This window comes from Garra rufa, chromosome 14 (assembly GCF_049309525.1).
Source record: "Garra rufa chromosome 14, GarRuf1.0, whole genome shotgun sequence".
Lineage (NCBI taxonomy): Eukaryota > Metazoa > Chordata > Actinopteri > Cypriniformes > Cyprinidae > Garra > Garra rufa.
Genome location: NC_133374.1, coordinates 27,454,751 through 27,472,540, shown reverse-complemented (window position 1 = coordinate 27,472,540; position 17,790 = coordinate 27,454,751). Strand labels below are relative to the sequence as shown.

Sequence of the window (17,790 nt, the reverse complement as noted above, 5' to 3'; positions counted from 1 at the left end):
CCATGACCCAGAGGAACACTACTGATGATGCGTCCCGTAAATTCAATTCTTCCCACGAAGCTATCATTCACCAACAAGTACACCAGTCACTTGCATGTGCTTGCACAGGGAGTTACCATCTTATCCTGTGTTTTCTGGAAATCAAATGAATTTGCCACAGTTTAACTCCACTCGAAGTGTAGTAACATCTAGAAGCAATATGAATGCTCCTGAGCTAAATTTCGAGTGTCCCAGAAAAATGAATACTTATGCAACGGGATCTTTTCAGTTTTTTCATTTCTAATAAATTTGCAAAGTTGTTACAAACCTGTTTTGTGCTTTGTCGTTATGGTGTATGAGATGTAGATCGATCTGGAAAAAAAAGTAATTTTAAAGCAGTTTAACATAATGCCGCAACAAAACGAAGGGGTATGAATACTTTTGCAAGGCACTGTGTACCTTTTCATGCAACTTTCTCAATTATGCGTAACATCTCACAATTCTGCGTTCTCAGAAGTTTGTGTTTATTGCAATCCGCATTTATACATTGCAATTCTGAGTTTTGCCATTCTTTTTCTCAGAATTGTGAGGAAAATAAGTTTGAATTGTAATTGTCAGAATTAGCATTTACATTTTTTATCCCGTGGTGTCTTATTTGTTTTTTAGAACCCTTCGATACCAAATATCAGATGCTCTAAGGATGAAGATTGTACAGTGGGAGAGGCTGTTAGGGCTGGAAATGGTATCATTTAAAACTGCTTATTTTTTCACAAAGTAAGCTGATAATTAGTTAATGTAAACTCTTAAAAATAAATGTTTAAAAAAAAAAAGGTGTTTTTGCAGTGATGCCATAGTGGAACCATTTTTGGTTCCCCAAAGAACCTTTCAGTGAACAGTTCTTAAAAGAACCATTTTGAAGAAAATTTGAAAAAAAGAGAACCTTTTCCGTCTATATAGAACATTGTCTGCATTTGAAAGGTTCCATGGATGTTCCTCTATTCCTAAGAACCTTTATTTTTAAGAGTGTATCATGCTAGCATAATCAAAATTCGCCATCTATAATTCTGCTGTTTATAAATATGCAAAAACCTACTAAATGGTTTCATTCTCCTTAGGTATTAAAACTGGCCTTTGTTTGGAAACAAACAATGGCACTTGTGAAGTATATGGCTGGTGTCCCATTGAAACACACATGGACCCAGAGTAAGTATATTTTTCTCACTCATTAAAGTACAGTTACAATGTTCATCCTAGACTCTTAAAAATAAAGGTGCTTTAAAAGGTTCTTCACAGTGATGCCATGGAAGAACCGTTTTTGGTTTCACCATTCAGTCAAAGGTTCTTTAAAGAACCATCTCTTTCTTACCTTTTATAATCTGAAGAACCTTCTTTCACCACAAAAAACCTTCTTCAGATGTTAAAGGTTCTATATGGAACCATTTAGACAAAAAAGGTTCTTCTATCTATGGCATTATGAAGCACCTTTATTTTTAAGTGTAGACAGTGTTATTTCCACCTCAGAGCATACAGTTAATAACATAATTGTCAATATCAAGTTTAAAATAAAACATAAGGTCACCCTGAGGCCTTTTTTTTTCAGCCCAACCACTATTGTGAGACAAGCTGAAAACTTCACCTTGTACATAAGAAACGTAATCAGATTTTCCCGGTTCGGCTTCACCACGTAAGAAATTCACTCTGATACAGACAAAACTTTACTATACAAAACTATTTACTGTATTATCGCTCAATTATCTCAAATGTTGTTTTCCTTCACAGATCAAATGTTCCAAAGGAAAACAGATCATCGTTATTAAAGAACTGCTTGTATGATGAAACTTTTTACCCATACTGTCCTATATTTCGGCTGGGAGATATTGTGAACAAAACTGGACATAGCTTTGAAAAAATAGCTCTAAATGTGAGAAGAGTGAATGTATTGCAACATTTAATTTAATAGACATTTCATGCTTGTTATACTAAATCTATTATTTTTATATTATTATAACCAGGGTGGTTCTATTGGGATTCTGGTTGAGTGGTCCTGTGACCTTGATAAAGACTCAGACTGCCGTCCTAACTACAACTTCATATATCTGGGCAACTTGACAAAAAAAATCGGATTTAACTTCAGGTACATTCATGCTGCTCTTGTAGTAGTCAAAATCATTCTGTGTTCGTTTTTGTTTGTTTTGTTGATATTTATTTATTATTCATTCATTTGTGACCCTGGACCACAAAACCAGTCTTAAGTCGCTGGGGTATATTTGTAGCAATAGCCAAAAATACATTGAATGGGTCAAAATTATAGATTTTTCTTTTATGCCAAAAATCATTAGGATAAAGTAAAGATCATGTTCCATGAAGACATTTTGTAAGTTTCCTATTGTAAACATATCAAAATTTAATGTTTGATTAGTAATTAGCATTTCTAAGAACTTCATTTGGACAACTTTAAAGGCGATTATTTCAATAAGCAGATTCCACATTTTCAAATCGTTGTGTCTCGGCCAAATGTTGTCCCATCCTATACCCATTCATAAATGAAAAGCTTATTTATTCAGATCTCAATTAAAAAAAAAAAAAAAAGACCCTTATGACTGGTTTTGTGGTCCAGGGTCACATTTATGTCTTATTGTTAAAAGCGCTAATTAAATAAAGGTGACTTGACTTGACTTGACTTAACAAAATCAAAAATTTGAACTGGGGAAGTTTCTAATAATTGTTACATTTGACATTGAATGTTGTTCAGTATCGCTGGTAATTGTCTTCTTAGATTTGCTCGCTATTCCATTGATGCTGCTGGACAGAAGCGAAGAACACTTTACAAAGTGTTTGGAATTCATTTGGACATCATGGTGTGTGGATCGGTATGTGACTTAAATGCTAAAGACATCAATAGGCAAGTGATATACATGCTTTTAATAAATGTATATATATGAGTGTTTTTCAGGCAAGGAAATTTTGTATTATTCCTACGATTATCAACATAGCCTCTGCTCTGACTTTAATGGCTGCTGTAAGTTTGTACTGTAAATATTCAGATACAAACATCATACAGCGTCTTTTTCAAAGTACTATAACATATTTGTTTTCCCCCAGAGTTCTTACTTGTGTGACATTATGCTACTGTACATGAAGAAGAAGAGGAATGTTCACACATTCACACAAGAGGAGTTGAAGCTTGAGAGAGTGACAACGTATGTAACAGAAGCATGTTTGCTAGAAATGCTATTATGCTGTATATTTTGATTTAAGAATAAATATAATTCAGATAATGTGTTATCTATGGTTCTTTCAGATGTCGCATATCATACTGAAAAATGAAACTGCAAGTGTTAATCACATTTATTTTATATCTCCTTTAGGAATGATAGAGCTCCAGAGGGTCTGAAGAGAAAATTCAGTTTATGATACAATGCTAGTAATTAGGAAAGCAGCTTATATATCAACAAAAATATAAGCTGAAGTAAATGTTATTTGTATTATGTATTGTATATAAATACAATCTCATATTCAGATGTATGTTTGTGTTGGCTTCCTGATGCTGTGTCTAAAGGACTTGCGGAAACTTAGCATATTTATCGATCAGCTGGAATTTGTAAATGTCTTGCTTTTCATTGCCTCTGTGAAAATATCTCATTGATACATTTGATTTTGCCATGTACTGCAAATAAGGGAATTGCTGGTTCTTAAAGGAACACTCCACTTTTTTTGGAAATAGGCTCATTCTCCAACTCCCCCCGAGTTGATAAGTTGAGTTTTACCGTTTTGAAATCCATTCAGCCGTTCTCCTGTTCTGGCGATATCACTTTCAAAATAGCTTAGCATAGATCATTGAATCCTATTAGACCAATAGCATCACGTTCAAAAATGGCCAACGAGTTTCGATATTTGTCCTATTTAAAACTTGACTCTTCTGCAGTTATATCGTGTACCAAGACGGGCGGAAAATGTAAAGATGTGATTTTCTAGGCTGATAAGATTAGGGACTACACTCCCATTCTGGCGTAATAGTCAAGGAAGTTTGCTGGCATAACATGGCACGCAGCACAACGTGACCAACTGCATGCACAGGGAGCGTTCCTCGTTGGAAGTTACCAAGCTGGGAACTAATTTCAGGCGCTGCGTGATATTGCGCCTGCTGCGTCCAAATAAGACAGCAAACTTCCTTGACTATTACGCCGGAATGGGAGTGTAGTTCCTAATCTTATCTGCCTAGAAAATCGCAGCTTTACATTTTCCGCCGGTATTAGTACACGATATAACTTCAGAAGAGTCAAGTTTTAAATAGGACAAATACCGAAACTCGTTGGCCATTTTGAACGCGATGGCATCGCGGCGATGCTATTGGTCTAATAGGATTCAATTATCTATGCTAAGCTATGCTAAAAGTGATATCGCCAGAACAGGAGAACGACTGAATGGATTTCAAAACGGTAAAACTCAACTTATCAACTCGGGGGGAGTTGGAGAATGAGAATATTTCCCAAAAAAATGGAGTGTTCCTTTAACCACTAATTTTAGATTAATGCTTAGTTTGATCAGCATGGACATCAGATAGAAATCATATAAGACTGAAATGACTCAAAACATGTATTGCATTAACTTCGGAAGATCAAATATATGATAAAGTAAATTATATTAGTTAATGATTTTAGACATTAAACTGATTCAATGAATTAATCATGTTTGACTCATTTTTTACTTCCCCCCCTTTTGAATTTTTTTTGAGAAATTGAAAAACTAAAAATAATTATCTATCCACCTTATTCTTTAACGTGGAAATAAGCGAGACTTCTGGTTAATTAACCGCTATAGGAAAATAATGAGAAGAATAACAACGTACAGTAAATGGTAAAACTGTTTGCACTACAAACCAGTGTGTTCATAATTAAGATAATACATTAAAATAATATGAAAAGACACACTAATTTGCAATAAAAAGCCACAAACGAGCTGTTTTGTACAGCTAAAAATAGACGCAGATGAGACAATGAATTCACCTAGATAGCAAGAACGTTTGGGTCAAATGTGGCTGATAGCTGTCACGTTTGGCCTAGATATGGCATGGCTGAACACATATGGGCCAATCTTTTAGTATATATGTTTTGCCATGGCATTAGAATTGGAGGGAATTTTCTTTTGGATGACTTTTTGTATTGAGGTATAATGGCCCAGATGAAAGTACACAAACTAGAGCCATATATGGCTGGCACATAATGGAATATGTTAACTTATGGTTAACATTTGGCTTTTACTTGAAAAAACACACATAACCTGCTATAGTCATGTGTGGCTGTTTTGTGGCAGTCCACATCTCAGCCCATTCATTCATTCTTCCCGTATTTGTATGGGTGGATTACTGAAAATTTGAAAATATGTCCGTTCCCTGCTGAAAAAACCAGCATATGCTGGTTAGGTATGTTTTGGTGCTGGGATGCTGGTTTTAGCTGGTATATGCTGGTCCTTTGCTGGTTTATGCTGGTCCCTTGCTGGTTTTTGCTGATCATGTTGCTGGTTAATGCTGGTCATTTGCTGGTTTATGCTGGTCATGTTGCTGGTTAATGCTGGTCCTTTGCTGGTTTATGCTGGTCCTTGACCAGCAACATGACCAGCATTAACCAGCTAAGGACCAGTATAAACCAGCAAGGGACCAGCATAAACCAGCATAAACCAGCAAAGGACCAGCATAAACCAGCAAAGGACCAGCATAAACCAGCATAAACCAGCTAAAACCAGCATAAACCAGCAAAGGACCAGCATAAACCAGCAAAGGACCAGCATAAACCAGCAAAGGACCAGCATAAACCAGCAAAGGACCAGCATAAACCAGCATAAACCAGCTAAAACCAGCATAAACCAGCAAAGGACCAGCATAAACCAGCAAAGGACCAGCATAAACCAGCTAAAACCAGCATAAACCAGCAAAGGACCAGCATAAACCAGCAAAGGACCAGCATAAACCAGCAAAGGACCAGCATAAACCAGCTAAAACCAGCATCCCAGCACCAAAACATACCTAACCAGCATATGCTGTTTTTTTTCAGCAGGGTTATTTCCCGCTCTGTGCTCTCTACAACAGTCTTTGCCCAGACACACTCTTATTCAGGTAAGTGCAGTTTTGGTGTTTTAAATGTTTTCTAGGGGTGTAATAGTAGGCCTACACTTATTCGTAGGCTACCGCACAAACAGTGTCGTTTTGACCACGATCATGTGTTGAATACTTCATATACGTGAATAAAACTTCACTATACATTAATGACTCGAAAGGCTGTCCTAACCACTACTGCCACACAAGATTTCAATAAATTCAGTACACAACTGTATCACGCATTCTTAAAATGTCTTGCGTAAAACCATAGGAGTTAGTTGTAGCGACACGAAATTACCAGAAGAGGTCATAGTAACACAAAACTCAAAACAGCTTCACTCTCAATTTGTCACGTTAATCTTATTTTCTATAAAATGTATAACAAAATTGTGTATAGCATATTATATTTCATCATCAGAACCTGTCACGGCTGTAAGCTTTAGTGGCTCCAAATCCACCGGCTGTCCATCCATGCTGTAGAGTTTGGCAAAAGATCGAGTATCCTCAGTTAACTTCTGTATTCTTTGAAGATGGCATCATGGCACAGTTTTGTACAAAGCCAATTAGAGCTGTGTCACATAAATGCCCTGAGGTTAACTGAGCTCCGACGCAAGTGCCAAATCTGTCAAAATCCTGTGGGTGGTAATCCATGTAAAAATAAAGTGTTTTTTCTGCACATGGTAGACACGTCTAAACCCCTTTGACAAGATTATTATTGAGCCCCCGAGAACGCTAAATAACACAATGATGTAGCTGCATTTACAAAGGTTTAACAAACACCACTGAAAATCAACGTCAGATTGAAGGTTTACGTATGCAGAATTGCAGACGCAATTAATCACCATATGAAATCACGCATTCTTTAGGTTGTTTAAAAGCATACATTTCATATTTGAAGTGAAACAGAGAGGGTAAATTCCTCTTATTCTCTCAAAATTATAGCATGACATCATCCCTCACTAACCTTAAAACCACTTGTATTCAGTATTCCTCAATAGAGGTTTAACACTTATGTCATAATTTGGTCAATGCGCGGCCATACTGTCCATACTCGGATGTAAACAACAGCATGGATTGCAAGGTTAATGTACTACTGAATACATTGTTCTGTTAATTTATGCTGTCTAAACAAGAAAAAACGTGTGGAAACTTCTAAATCATGTAGAGGCAGACTTAGCAAGCAGGAAAGGGTGCAATATTTTGACAAACTAAAGTTAATAGGTGGTAAAGATACGTGCAAGCAGTATTAATTAAGATATTAGCCTAATATTTCACCTACCTGACTGGAAATGATAAGAACAAATACAAATGTTGTCAAGATTTTTGCCCTGGAAATCCTGGTTCAGTTTGGCCAACCACAAATGGCGTTTGTTCCTCAGACTGATTTTTGCACTCTTCTCCTTGATTTGTTATACTTTTTTGCAGTCTATAGTCCTCCAAATTATTTTCCTGGTCCAGCTGATTAGCACAGCCCAAAACATGACAATAACTGACCATTTTCAGCAGCGATAATAAGCAAATTATGCAAGTTTTATTTGGCTGAGTGGCATTGTTTACATTCAGTGGCCAATATGGCCGATTGATGACGCGTTGTTAAAACACTCTATACTCCATATAGATTAAAATATAAAAAATTAAATATGTATTTTATATTTCTGAGTCACTTAAGTAAATATACTACGTACATTATATAGTATAGAAAAACTTCTTGTAACTGCTTGTGTATCGTCTTTTAAAATGTAATTTCCCTCATTTTAAGTAGGTACCCTGCTGAAAAAAAAACAACTAAAACCAGCCTAAGTCATAGCTAGTCAGCAGGGTGGTTTTAGAGAGGTTTTGGCCACTTTCACCAGCTAAAACCAGCCTGGCCAGGCTGGGAGACTAGCTAAAACCAGCTACTTCCATTTTAAACCAGCTAAGACAAGCCAACCAGCCTAGGCTGGTTTTAGCTGTTTTTTTTCTTTCAGCAGGGTAGCTAGCAACACCAGCAAAAACAAAATGGCTACTACTTTAAATACATGCGACACCCAATTTTAATTCTTATTTTATAAGCTTATTTTTTGGTTTTAGATTTTCTGACTTGACATACCGACTGACTTGAAAATCTGTTCTTAGTCCTGTAGTTCCACTGAAGAATTTAATATTATAATAATTGACACTACTCACCTGTACTGATTAAAAAGTAAGGAAAACGCATTTTAAAGAGTGTCATGGTCACCCAAAAATGAAAATTCTGTCATCAATTACTCACCCTCACGCCATTCCAAACACGTAAGACCTTCGTTTCGTCTTCAGAACACAAATGAAAATATTTTTGATGAAATCCAAAAGCTTTCTGACCCTGAATAGAAAGGAACACAACTACCATGTTCAAGGTTCAGAAAGGTAGTAAGGAGATCATTAAAATAGTCCATGTGACAATAGTGGTTCAACCGTAATGTTATGAAGAATACTTTTTGTGTACAAAAAAAAGATCATCATTCAACAATCTCTTCTCTTGCGTGTCAGCATTTGCCATTTTTTTGCCCAACCTTACCAATTCGAAACAGAATATACAGACGATGAACATATGCGTTGTGGTACACTGGTGGTACAAGTCGTATTCTTGCAGCTCCATAAAATTAAGGTTGAAACACTGATGTCACATGGACTACTTTAATAATGTTCTTACTACCTTGAATATGGTAGTTGCATTGCTCTCTATGCAGAGCCAGAAGGCTCTCGGATTTGATCAAAAATATCTTCATTTGTGTTCTGAAGATGAACGAAGGTCTTACATGTCATTTGGACTGACATGATGGTGAGTAATCAATTACATATTTGAACTGAACTTTTTTACTAATCCAAAATAATTGCATGCCAAATAAAACTTATATATCCATTTTGATTCCAGTACTCAAGTATCAGTGAAATATTCAACTATACGAGAACACAAAAACAGACACGACTCAGTTTGCAAATGCAAGTCAAACTTTATTTTGGTTAGAGGGGAATGTTTGTGCAACACGTTCCTGAAAAAAATGTGTATCTGGAATGACAGTTTTCGGTTACACAAAAACAGGTGCGCACTGCTACCATTCAAGTGACATTTTGTTCTTTGGTGGAACAAGATGAGACACACTCAACTCCTAACACACACTCCTGTAGTCCAAAACTGCCATTGTGTTGTTTTGGGAAGGGGGTGGGGGGGTGGGAAGGGAGGGACGAGGGGGTGATGGGGGCAGGAGTGCATGTGCTCCAAAAGACAAAGAACTTTCCAGAGCATTCCTTCGAATGTTTCAAGGACACTAGGGAGTTCAGCAGCGTAGCTCTCGCCACCTAAACTAGTGATTCAGCAGCAACTATTCACATCCGAACAGATCTTGCACCTGCAGCAGCACACGGTGTTCGTTTTTTTCTTTTTCAGTAGTTTTTAAAGTAGCTCGGTCCCCCGTTCGTGAGCGGTGCACGACTTTGACGGAATGCGCACTAGCGCCAGTCCATTTTCCATCCCAACGGTCACATACACACGGTCCACATCAGCCCAGAGGAGGCACTTCACATAGAGATAGTAACTATTAAAAGAGTAACCTGACTTTGTACTCTTGAGCTGTAACAAGGCATGAAAAGAGGATCGAAAGAAATACAGGAAGTCGAAACGTTCAAGCTTTTACGACACGGCCGACAGGCAAATGGAATAACTTATTACGTCTGCCGACGCTCAACCTATTAACAATATTGCATTGCAAAAAAAGGCATAATATAAATTAGACTTTAACTCTATCCTCACAACATTTATAAGAAATAACTTTTTTTGTAGTCAGAATAAAATAGCAGCTTCGAGGGCGACGTATCCTAACGTGAAAGCTTAAACTAGGCTAGGCCAACGTACGAGGAAACAGATTTAGGACTTGCAATGGTAAACAGAGCAAATAAAGACACTAGTGTGGAAAACATAACATGATGTGGTGTTACAGCCCAGTACTACACATACATTGCTAAATACAAAGAAAAGAAAAAACCTCTTCCTTTCGGGAGTTCGCTCCCCCGATTTGCGGTTTCACAAAAACAAATTTAGCTAAATATCATTAATTTATATTCTACACCATGCCTATTGTCAAGGACAGTTCAAGGATCAAATATTTAAGGCTTCTGAGGGGGCAAACAGGGAGGTTATGATACCGGGTGTCACGGCTCCACCCATTCGCTCATCTGCAGTTGCTCCACCAAAAGTCTGACAATACCCATGCTCCACTGCCAGATGGCCTGCCCTGATAACGGTGGAGACTCATTCGACGTCAAAGTCAAGGGAGAATATGAGAAGAGGCACAGGTAGACCTGAGAAAGAGAGAAACTCTCTATGGGAGTTAAACCGTGGAGCAAGGGATGGAATTCACAGAACTTACAAAGCGTCTTTTGTTTAGGTTATTTCCCGTCAAACAGACCTAGACTGTCACCGGTGGTGCATTTCAGCTATTTTAGATAAGACCGACATGACACATCAAGTGCCTAAGGTGGGTGGAAAATGCAGTGGCAGGCTTCAGCTGACACAACAGCATGTGACGGAGATGGAAGTGATCCCGCCAGGGAAGAGCGGTATGGTGTTAATGATGGAGCAAAAGCAGGGAGCCAATCCACCCCGACACACAGCATTCACACCGGCTAATCACACCTCTAAGTTACAGTAGCACAGCAGTAAAGCCACAGGCTAGCCCATGGTGCTCATTTATATTGCGCTTACATCAACACACTTCCGTCATTCAATTACGGTCAAGGACGTCGCCGAAAGAACGCGCGAGTGGATGATGACACTCCTCCCAAAGGTAGCTTTGGGTCGGTCCTGTAGTGAGTCGAAGCCTGCCGTGACCGTCTCTTTCCGATGAGATTCAAGTAGTAACAATTAAGTTGAAAGACAAAATAAAAACCCTAAGCTATGCAATTAGGGCACAGCACAAATCCCGAAGCAATTTCAGTCTACAGCAGTCTCCATTTAAACTGAAATCTAATAGGATAGTCGAGGAGAAAAAAAAGGGAATAAAAAGGATAGTGCATTAGCTGACACTTCAAGGGAAGGATTAACATTGTACACAATGTGGCTTGACTCAGCCCTAGTGTAGCATTTCCATCTAAGACTTTAACCTGATTCGTGTTCAACAGTCTGGAAAAGAAACAGTCTTGTCATATGTGCATATCCCAGTATCAGTTTGCACTTTCATATCGATTCAGAATTAGTTACAAAAAGCACAATATGTAAACATTGAGAGGAACAAAAATAAAATCAACCTCTGTACATTGTACAAGCTGTTAGCTTAGATGGAACAGCCAAATATTTCAGTATCATGGCACCCCTTTAATGTCTTCATCGAGTTAGTACTTCAAATCTCAAGTAGGCTTAAACTAAATACAAATGGCATTTGCTGAGAACGTCTTCTCGGCTTTTTAAATAACAGATATTTGAGAATCAAAAAAAGAAAGCGAATATATGCGTGTTGTGTGGTACGTTTTCATTTATACAACACAGACCCGATAGGAATGAATGGAAAAAGAGTGCTGATCTCATAAACTGAAGCTGTTATGGCTGTTTTCTGGAAAGGAAAAATAATTAAAATTAACTAAAATAAATAAACGCCTACAGTGTTTTCCAAAAGCTACTCGTTTAAGAACTACTAAAAGTAAAAAAAGAAATCCAAGTGGCACATGGGGGGGTTCAGCTTTGTGATAGCCACGTTAATCATTGTACAGGAAACATTCAGTAGATCACTTGCAAGACTAAACGGGAAGCGGGGGGAATTATTTCCTTGCGCTCTGGCCGCAGCTCATCTGTACCCTGGGTGGTGGATGTGCACATTTCTACTATCACCTGAATCTGTGGCCCTGCTCACAGAGGCTCTATGCATCTTTGCCATCGCGCCAGGATTCTGTGCTCGGAAGCAGGGAGCCTGGAAGTCACCGCCCATGTACTCCATGGTCTGCATCAGGTTCGTCTGGCTGGAAATGGCCGCCCCGGTCCTGTACTGTGCTCCAGGGGTGCAGTCTATGGAGGCCCCTGAGAGGCCCCCGTGGAATGGCCCCACCAGGTCTTGAGACCCTGAGCTGTCACTGTTTGGCGTGGGCAGGATGTTCCAGGGAGGCTGCATGTAGTGGCCGTTACTGTAAGTCATGGGCATCCCGTTGACCGGAGGAGATGGCGTTGGTTTATCGGTAGAGGGCTTCAAGTTGAAGGGCTGTGCCATGCACACCTCCTGCGGGTAGCCCATGTTCTTGGTGAGGAATCCCGGTCCAACTAGATTCTTGCCCTCTGGAAGGTGCTGAAGGTGTGCCAATTGGTGTTGGCCCCAAGGGCCCTGCTGACGTTGTTGCTGTGGCTGGGACTGCTGCTGCTTCATGTCACTGTGGTAAAGAGGCATCCTGTTCATGGCAGCGATGTCAGGCAGTGGCAGAGCGGGAGCAGGACCACCTTTGTCAGAGTTGCCAAGGATACAAGAAGGCGGAGGACCTACGCCGGTATGGGTGCACACCCGAGAGCTTGCATTGATGAGCTGGTTGCGGCTGATGGGACTGGGGTTGGCGATCTGTCCTTCGCACATGGAGGTAGAACCCATGCCAGCGCGAGCCTGGCAGAACTGGTTGATCTGATTGACGATGCTGCTTAGGTCACTGGGCCGGTTCTGGTGCAGGCTGGCAGCCATGGACAGCGGGATGGTTGAGGTAGACACAGTCACATTGGGAGGGGCGTCAGCGTCGGGCAGCTTGCGTGGCATCTGTAAGCCTGCCAGAGGAGGCTGTAAGACCCCCGGAGCTGGAGGACCAGCGCAAGAGGGCTGGGATTGAGAGAAGCCCTGGGAGTGCTGCAGGCTTACCGATTGCGCCATGTCCGGCAAATGCCGAAGTCCTTGCGGACCAGGCAACTGCGGCTGCTGCTGCATGAGAGTCTGTTGGTGGTTTAGAGCGTGGTGCGGTACTGGCGGTTGGTGAGCCTGGCTCTGATGTAAAGCCTCCTGGTGTGGTTGTAAACTGCTCTTTTGCTGCAAGGACTGCGGATGAGCCTGCAAGGCCTGGGAGTGAGCGAGACTCTTCTGGCCTAAAGGTGTCTGAAGGTGTGGAACAGTGTGAGGAACGTTTAAAGTGCTGGGATTGGCGTAAAGCCCACTGTGCGGGTTCATGATGAGCTTCGGGAGAAAACGGGCTCGGCCGCCTTCGATGTCCTTGAGGATCCCTTTGACGGGGACTTTGACGATGGCCAAGAGGCCCGTCCGGGTGTTGACCTGAGGTGGGTAGGGGCTGTAGCGCTGGCTGGAGGTGTCGAGACCGTTGACGGTGCGGCGAATATGCTTCCTCTGAGGTACTTTCACGCTATTGGGGAAGATTTTTATAGTCAGTGGGTTATTGGCAACTTTCTTAGCATAGGCATCCAATTCCGCTGGGGTTGGATAGTGTGCTGATCTCATCCTCTGTGTAGTGTCCCCTGTGTGCGAGAAAAGGCCAAATGTAAAAGGTAATGCAAGAAACATGGCTCTCATATGTGACCCTGGACCACTAAACCAGTCTTAGGTAGCTCGGGTATATTTGTAGCAATAGCCAGCAATACATTGTACAGGTCACATGCCAAAAGTCATTAGGATATTAAGTAAAGATCATGTTACATTAAGATATTTAGTAAATTTCCTACTATAAATATATAAAATTTAAATTTCTGATTATTAATATGCATTGCTGAGAACTTCTTTCGGACAACTTTAAGGGAGATTTTCTCAGTACTTTGAGATTTTTTTCACCGTCAGATTCCAGATTTTCAAATAGTTGTATCTCAGCCAAATATTGTACTATCCTAACAAACCTGGAGCCATGTGAGGCACTTTTTTTTTTATTATGGATGGATGCACTTTATTGGACTTATTGTGGACTGATGAAGAGAAACACCCACCCATACCATTAAGAAGACAGGATCATTTTTAATATAACTTTGATTGCATTTGTCTGAATGAAGACAGTCATATACACATAGGATGCCTTGAGGGTGAGTAAATAATGTGCTAATTTTCATTTTTGGGTGAACTAGCGCTTTAATGTGGATTAATCTATATTTTATTTATAAAAAGAAAACTGCAGTTTTTTTTAAACTTTTGATTTCAATTTCAGCACCTGCAATTTGTTCGGTTGTATTTAATTACGCTATTGTTCATTTATTTTCTTGTCCTCATTTTATTACCGACCGCTTACTTGTCTTTAACAATTTAATGTTTGAGATTTATATTAGTCTAGTTGCTTATGCTGTGGTGTTTTTATTAAAAGTTAAAACCATAGGCAAAGGTTCCTCTTAGTCTTAAGTGTTCTGTAGGCTGCTGATTTCTGCTCATGTTATTCAGCTGCAACAGAAAGCTTTGTAAAAACAGAATAAAAATGTTTGACTTTTTTTATGAGAATCGGAATCGATAAGCAGAATTGGAATCGAAATCAAGAAAATTCAAACAATATCCAACCCCAATGATGTATAAATCTCAATTTCAAAAAACTGACCCGTATGACTGGATTTGTGTTCCAGGGTCACCACGGGTATATTTGTAGCAATAGCCAAAAATACACTGAATGGGTCAAAATGATCAATTTTTCTTTTATGCCAAAAATCATTCGGATATTAAGTAAAGATCATGCTCCATAAAGATATTTTGTAAATTTTCTACCATAAATATAACAAAACTTAATTTTTTTTTTTATTAGTAATATGCATTGCTAAGAACTTTTTTTGGACAACTTTTTGATTTCCTTTTTGATTTTTTCTGCACCCTCAAATTTGAGATTTTAAATTGTTGTATCTCGGACAAATATTGTGCGATCCTAACAAACCATAAATCAATAGAAAGCGTATTAGTTAGCTTATTTATTTAGCTTTACGATGATGTATTAATCTCATTTCAAAAAATGCACCCTTATGACTGGTTTTGTGCTCCAGGGTCACATATGATCTTATCAGGGCTCTGACAGAGCAGGGTCAAAAGGCAGAGCATCAGTTTCACTAACAAAGAAACAAACTAGGTCAAACCTACATGCAGCACAATCAAAAAGCTTGGTTAAGGGCCTCTTACATTTCTGAAGTCCAGTGTTCATCTGCGTGTGCGAGAGAAGCTGGAGGGAGGGGTTTGATACCGGCAGACAGGCCAGCATGTCACAATGAGACTAATGCAACATTGGACTCTCACTCCTCATCACACTGCAAAGGAAACAGTCACGTCAGGAAAGAAAAAACGGCTTCACATCGTTCGTCTCTTAAAATACATGGTGTAAAAAAAGAAACATTGGCTATTTTCTCCTCCGAGGGCGTCATTAAAGAGATCCAATTTTACGTGTAGATGTAGGTTTAATGGAACACACTGTGCAATGGGACTTAATGAGAGTAATAAATTATTACCAGGAAATTTCTAGTTTAATTAGTGGTGCTTTGCTGCAACACAGCAGCAGCAGAAGCAGCAATAATCAAAACGTCGGTCTCAGATTAAAAGAGCTGCGGATTGAAAACCAGCTAAGTAATACAGAGTAGCGCGTGCTAGTCAACACATGACATGATTTACAGCCGGCCATCTACAAAGGCCCTACCCTTGCTAATTCACCTGAACATCCATCAAACGCAGTAGCTATAGATCTCTGTAATTGCCTCATTGTAGCCATTTACTTAAATATCATGTATTCAAGCATGACCTTTCTAAATAGCTCTCTGAAACAGCTGGTGTCAGGGCCCACAGTGCACACCCTGCAGTTTGAGTGTCAGGAGTGTGATGCAAATGCATTCTCCCGTCTGCCTGGCAGGTGCCCAGGGGCACGGCAGGGGATGCGGCAACACGACCACAGGCCACATGCTCCCAGCTGACTCCTCCAATCTGAGATGTGCAGGTGTCAAAAAGTGCAGTCGAGACAGAGCCTTGACACGTTCTGCGCACCCAACCCCCAGCCATTTTCATCAGGGAGCTGCTTCTAATTTGTTATCAGCTAGAACATCCTGGATTTGTTTCAAGACTCATGTACGCACTCTTATATCAAGCCCAAAATGGACCACTGGATGGGGGAGTTGTTTACTTAGGTGGTGCTCTAGTCTAGAAAAAAAAAAAAAAAACCTTTGAACTGAGTTCAATATCTAAACTCAACAAGCAAATACTGTACAGCCAAGCAGTATTTCTGACTTACATTTAAGCTTACGGTCTTAATTAAAAACAACAGGGGCTTTGGAGGAGCTGAGCTACGTTGTGAAATATCAACCACAATTAGCCAAGCCAAACAAAGCACTCTGAGTTTAAAGTACAATTTGAGGTTGCCATTTCATCCACCCTATAATAAATCAGCTAGCCACCAAAGTTTGCTTAGCCACAAGCTACATGCATTACAATGATCTCAGATCAACACAGACACACTTACACGATTTAAGATCACTGTAGTCTTGTATCCGCTTGGCTGAAGGTTTGTCGTTCTCGTTTACGACCAACAGATCTAAAAGATCTCAGCCTGTCTTGGTACCTCTGCCTCTACACTTGCTACAAGCACTAGCATATAGCCTGTGTCTTCTTTGTGCGAGCCACTGCCCGGCTTTCATCTCACAGCTTGTTAAAAGCGCATTCAAAATGGTCAGAAGGGAGGTGTCGAAAGCGAAACTTACTCTCTGGCTTCGGGATGAGACGTGCGATTGTTTAAAAGAGCATTTTGCTGGGTTATTCGGCACCTGTGCTCTGCTTGTGTCGATAAAGCGCTTGTCTAGTCACTGCTGCTGCCCAGTGCCCACCGCTGCAGCCTATATCCGCGCATGCGCACTACGCTTTTCCCACGTGTCTTCCTCGCGGAGGTCGGGGAAACGCCAAGGTAACTCGGGTTCAACGCGCCACCTACTGAATGGGAATTACACTAGCTCACATTTTAACCTGATTATATTATATTATATTATATTATATTATATTATATTATATTATATTATATTATATTATATTATATTATATTATACAAAATACTTTTATTTTTGTATAATGTGTCTGATTCCTAGTTAAAAAATATTGTAAAAACAATGTTGTTAAAAATATTTTTAGCCTGATATTTACATATTTTTGTCTTGTGTATTTGACTCTATTGCATTACAAATGAAACTAAATAAATAGTCCAGCCTTTTCTATCATTTTCATGATGTATTATATCACATTATATTATATTATATTATATTTTATGTACATTTCGAAAAAAAATAGTCCAATAAACGTTTTGCTAAAAAAAAGTTTATTTTATTTTAAAAAGCTTAATATTTTGATGTTTTTGTGTCTTGACTCAATATTTGACACTATTGCATTAAAAATAATCGAAATAAATAAATTAATAAATATTAAAATGTTTTTGAATTTTTGTTATAATGTGTCCTGACTCCTAATTCAATATTTTATTCTATTGCATTAAAAATACGGTAATAGAAATATTTTATTTTATATGTTTGCCACAATGCAATAAATAAATAAATAAATAACCTTAATTAATTGTTAAAATAATATTACAAATTATTTTTAAAGCCTAATATTTTGTTATGTTTGTGTCTTGACTCAATATTTGAATGAATCTAGATAAATGAACAAATATTAGCCTTTTCCATCATCATTTCATCATGGTATATTATATTATATTAAAAAGCTGTTTTTAATTTTTGTTATAATGTGTCTCCTAATTCAATATTTTACTCTATTGCAATATTTTACTCTATTGCATTTTATGTTACAATG

General features: G+C 39.0%; 2 protein-coding genes across 2 annotated transcripts; one reads left to right on the top strand and one right to left on the bottom strand.

Annotated features, from left to right (window-relative positions):
• Nucleotides 1-2: 2 nt before the first annotated feature.
• Nucleotides 3-3,868, top strand: p2rx8 (purinergic receptor P2X, ligand-gated ion channel, 8). The gene is made up of 10 exons (XM_073817358.1): nt 3-77; nt 646-721; nt 1,095-1,182; nt 1,580-1,663; nt 1,759-1,900; nt 1,992-2,113; nt 2,756-2,849; nt 2,933-2,998; nt 3,082-3,179; nt 3,348-3,868. Exons 1-10 carry the CDS (start codon nt 3-5, stop codon nt 3,391-3,393), a joined length of 891 nt encoding a protein of 296 aa, XP_073673459.1. The 3' UTR covers nt 3,394-3,868.
• A 5,182-nt stretch (nt 3,869-9,050) lies between these two features.
• On the bottom strand, nt 9,051-16,823 carry fam222bb (family with sequence similarity 222 member Bb). The gene is made up of 3 exons (XM_073817572.1): nt 16,695-16,823; nt 15,136-15,260; nt 9,051-13,517 (listed from the first exon to the last, which is right to left on the bottom strand). Exons 2-3 carry the CDS (start codon nt 15,212-15,214, stop codon nt 11,869-11,871), a joined length of 1,728 nt encoding a protein of 575 aa, XP_073673673.1. The 5' UTR covers nt 15,215-15,260; nt 16,695-16,823; the 3' UTR covers nt 9,051-11,868.
• Nucleotides 16,824-17,790: the final 967 nt, after the last annotated feature.

Excerpts from the sequence above, each read along its gene's own strand:
- p2rx8 (XM_073817358.1), top strand. The coding sequence starts at position 3 with ATGACCCAGAGGAACACTACTGATGATGCGTCCCGTAAATTCAATTCT. Across the intron at positions 1,664-1,758 it reads TCCCGGTTCGGCTTCACCAC|ATCAAATGTTCCAAAGGAAA; the intron begins GTAAGAAATTCA and ends TTTCCTTCACAG. Across the intron at positions 2,114-2,755 it reads AAAATCGGATTTAACTTCAG|ATTTGCTCGCTATTCCATTG; the intron begins GTACATTCATGC and ends TTGTCTTCTTAG.
- fam222bb (XM_073817572.1), bottom strand. The coding sequence starts at position 15,214 with ATGCTGGCCTGTCTGCCGGTATCAAACCCCTCCCTCCAGCTTCTCTCG. Across the intron at positions 13,518-15,135 it reads GAACACTGGACTTCAGAAAT|GGGACACTACACAGAGGATG; the intron begins GTAAGAGGCCCT and ends TCTCGCACACAG.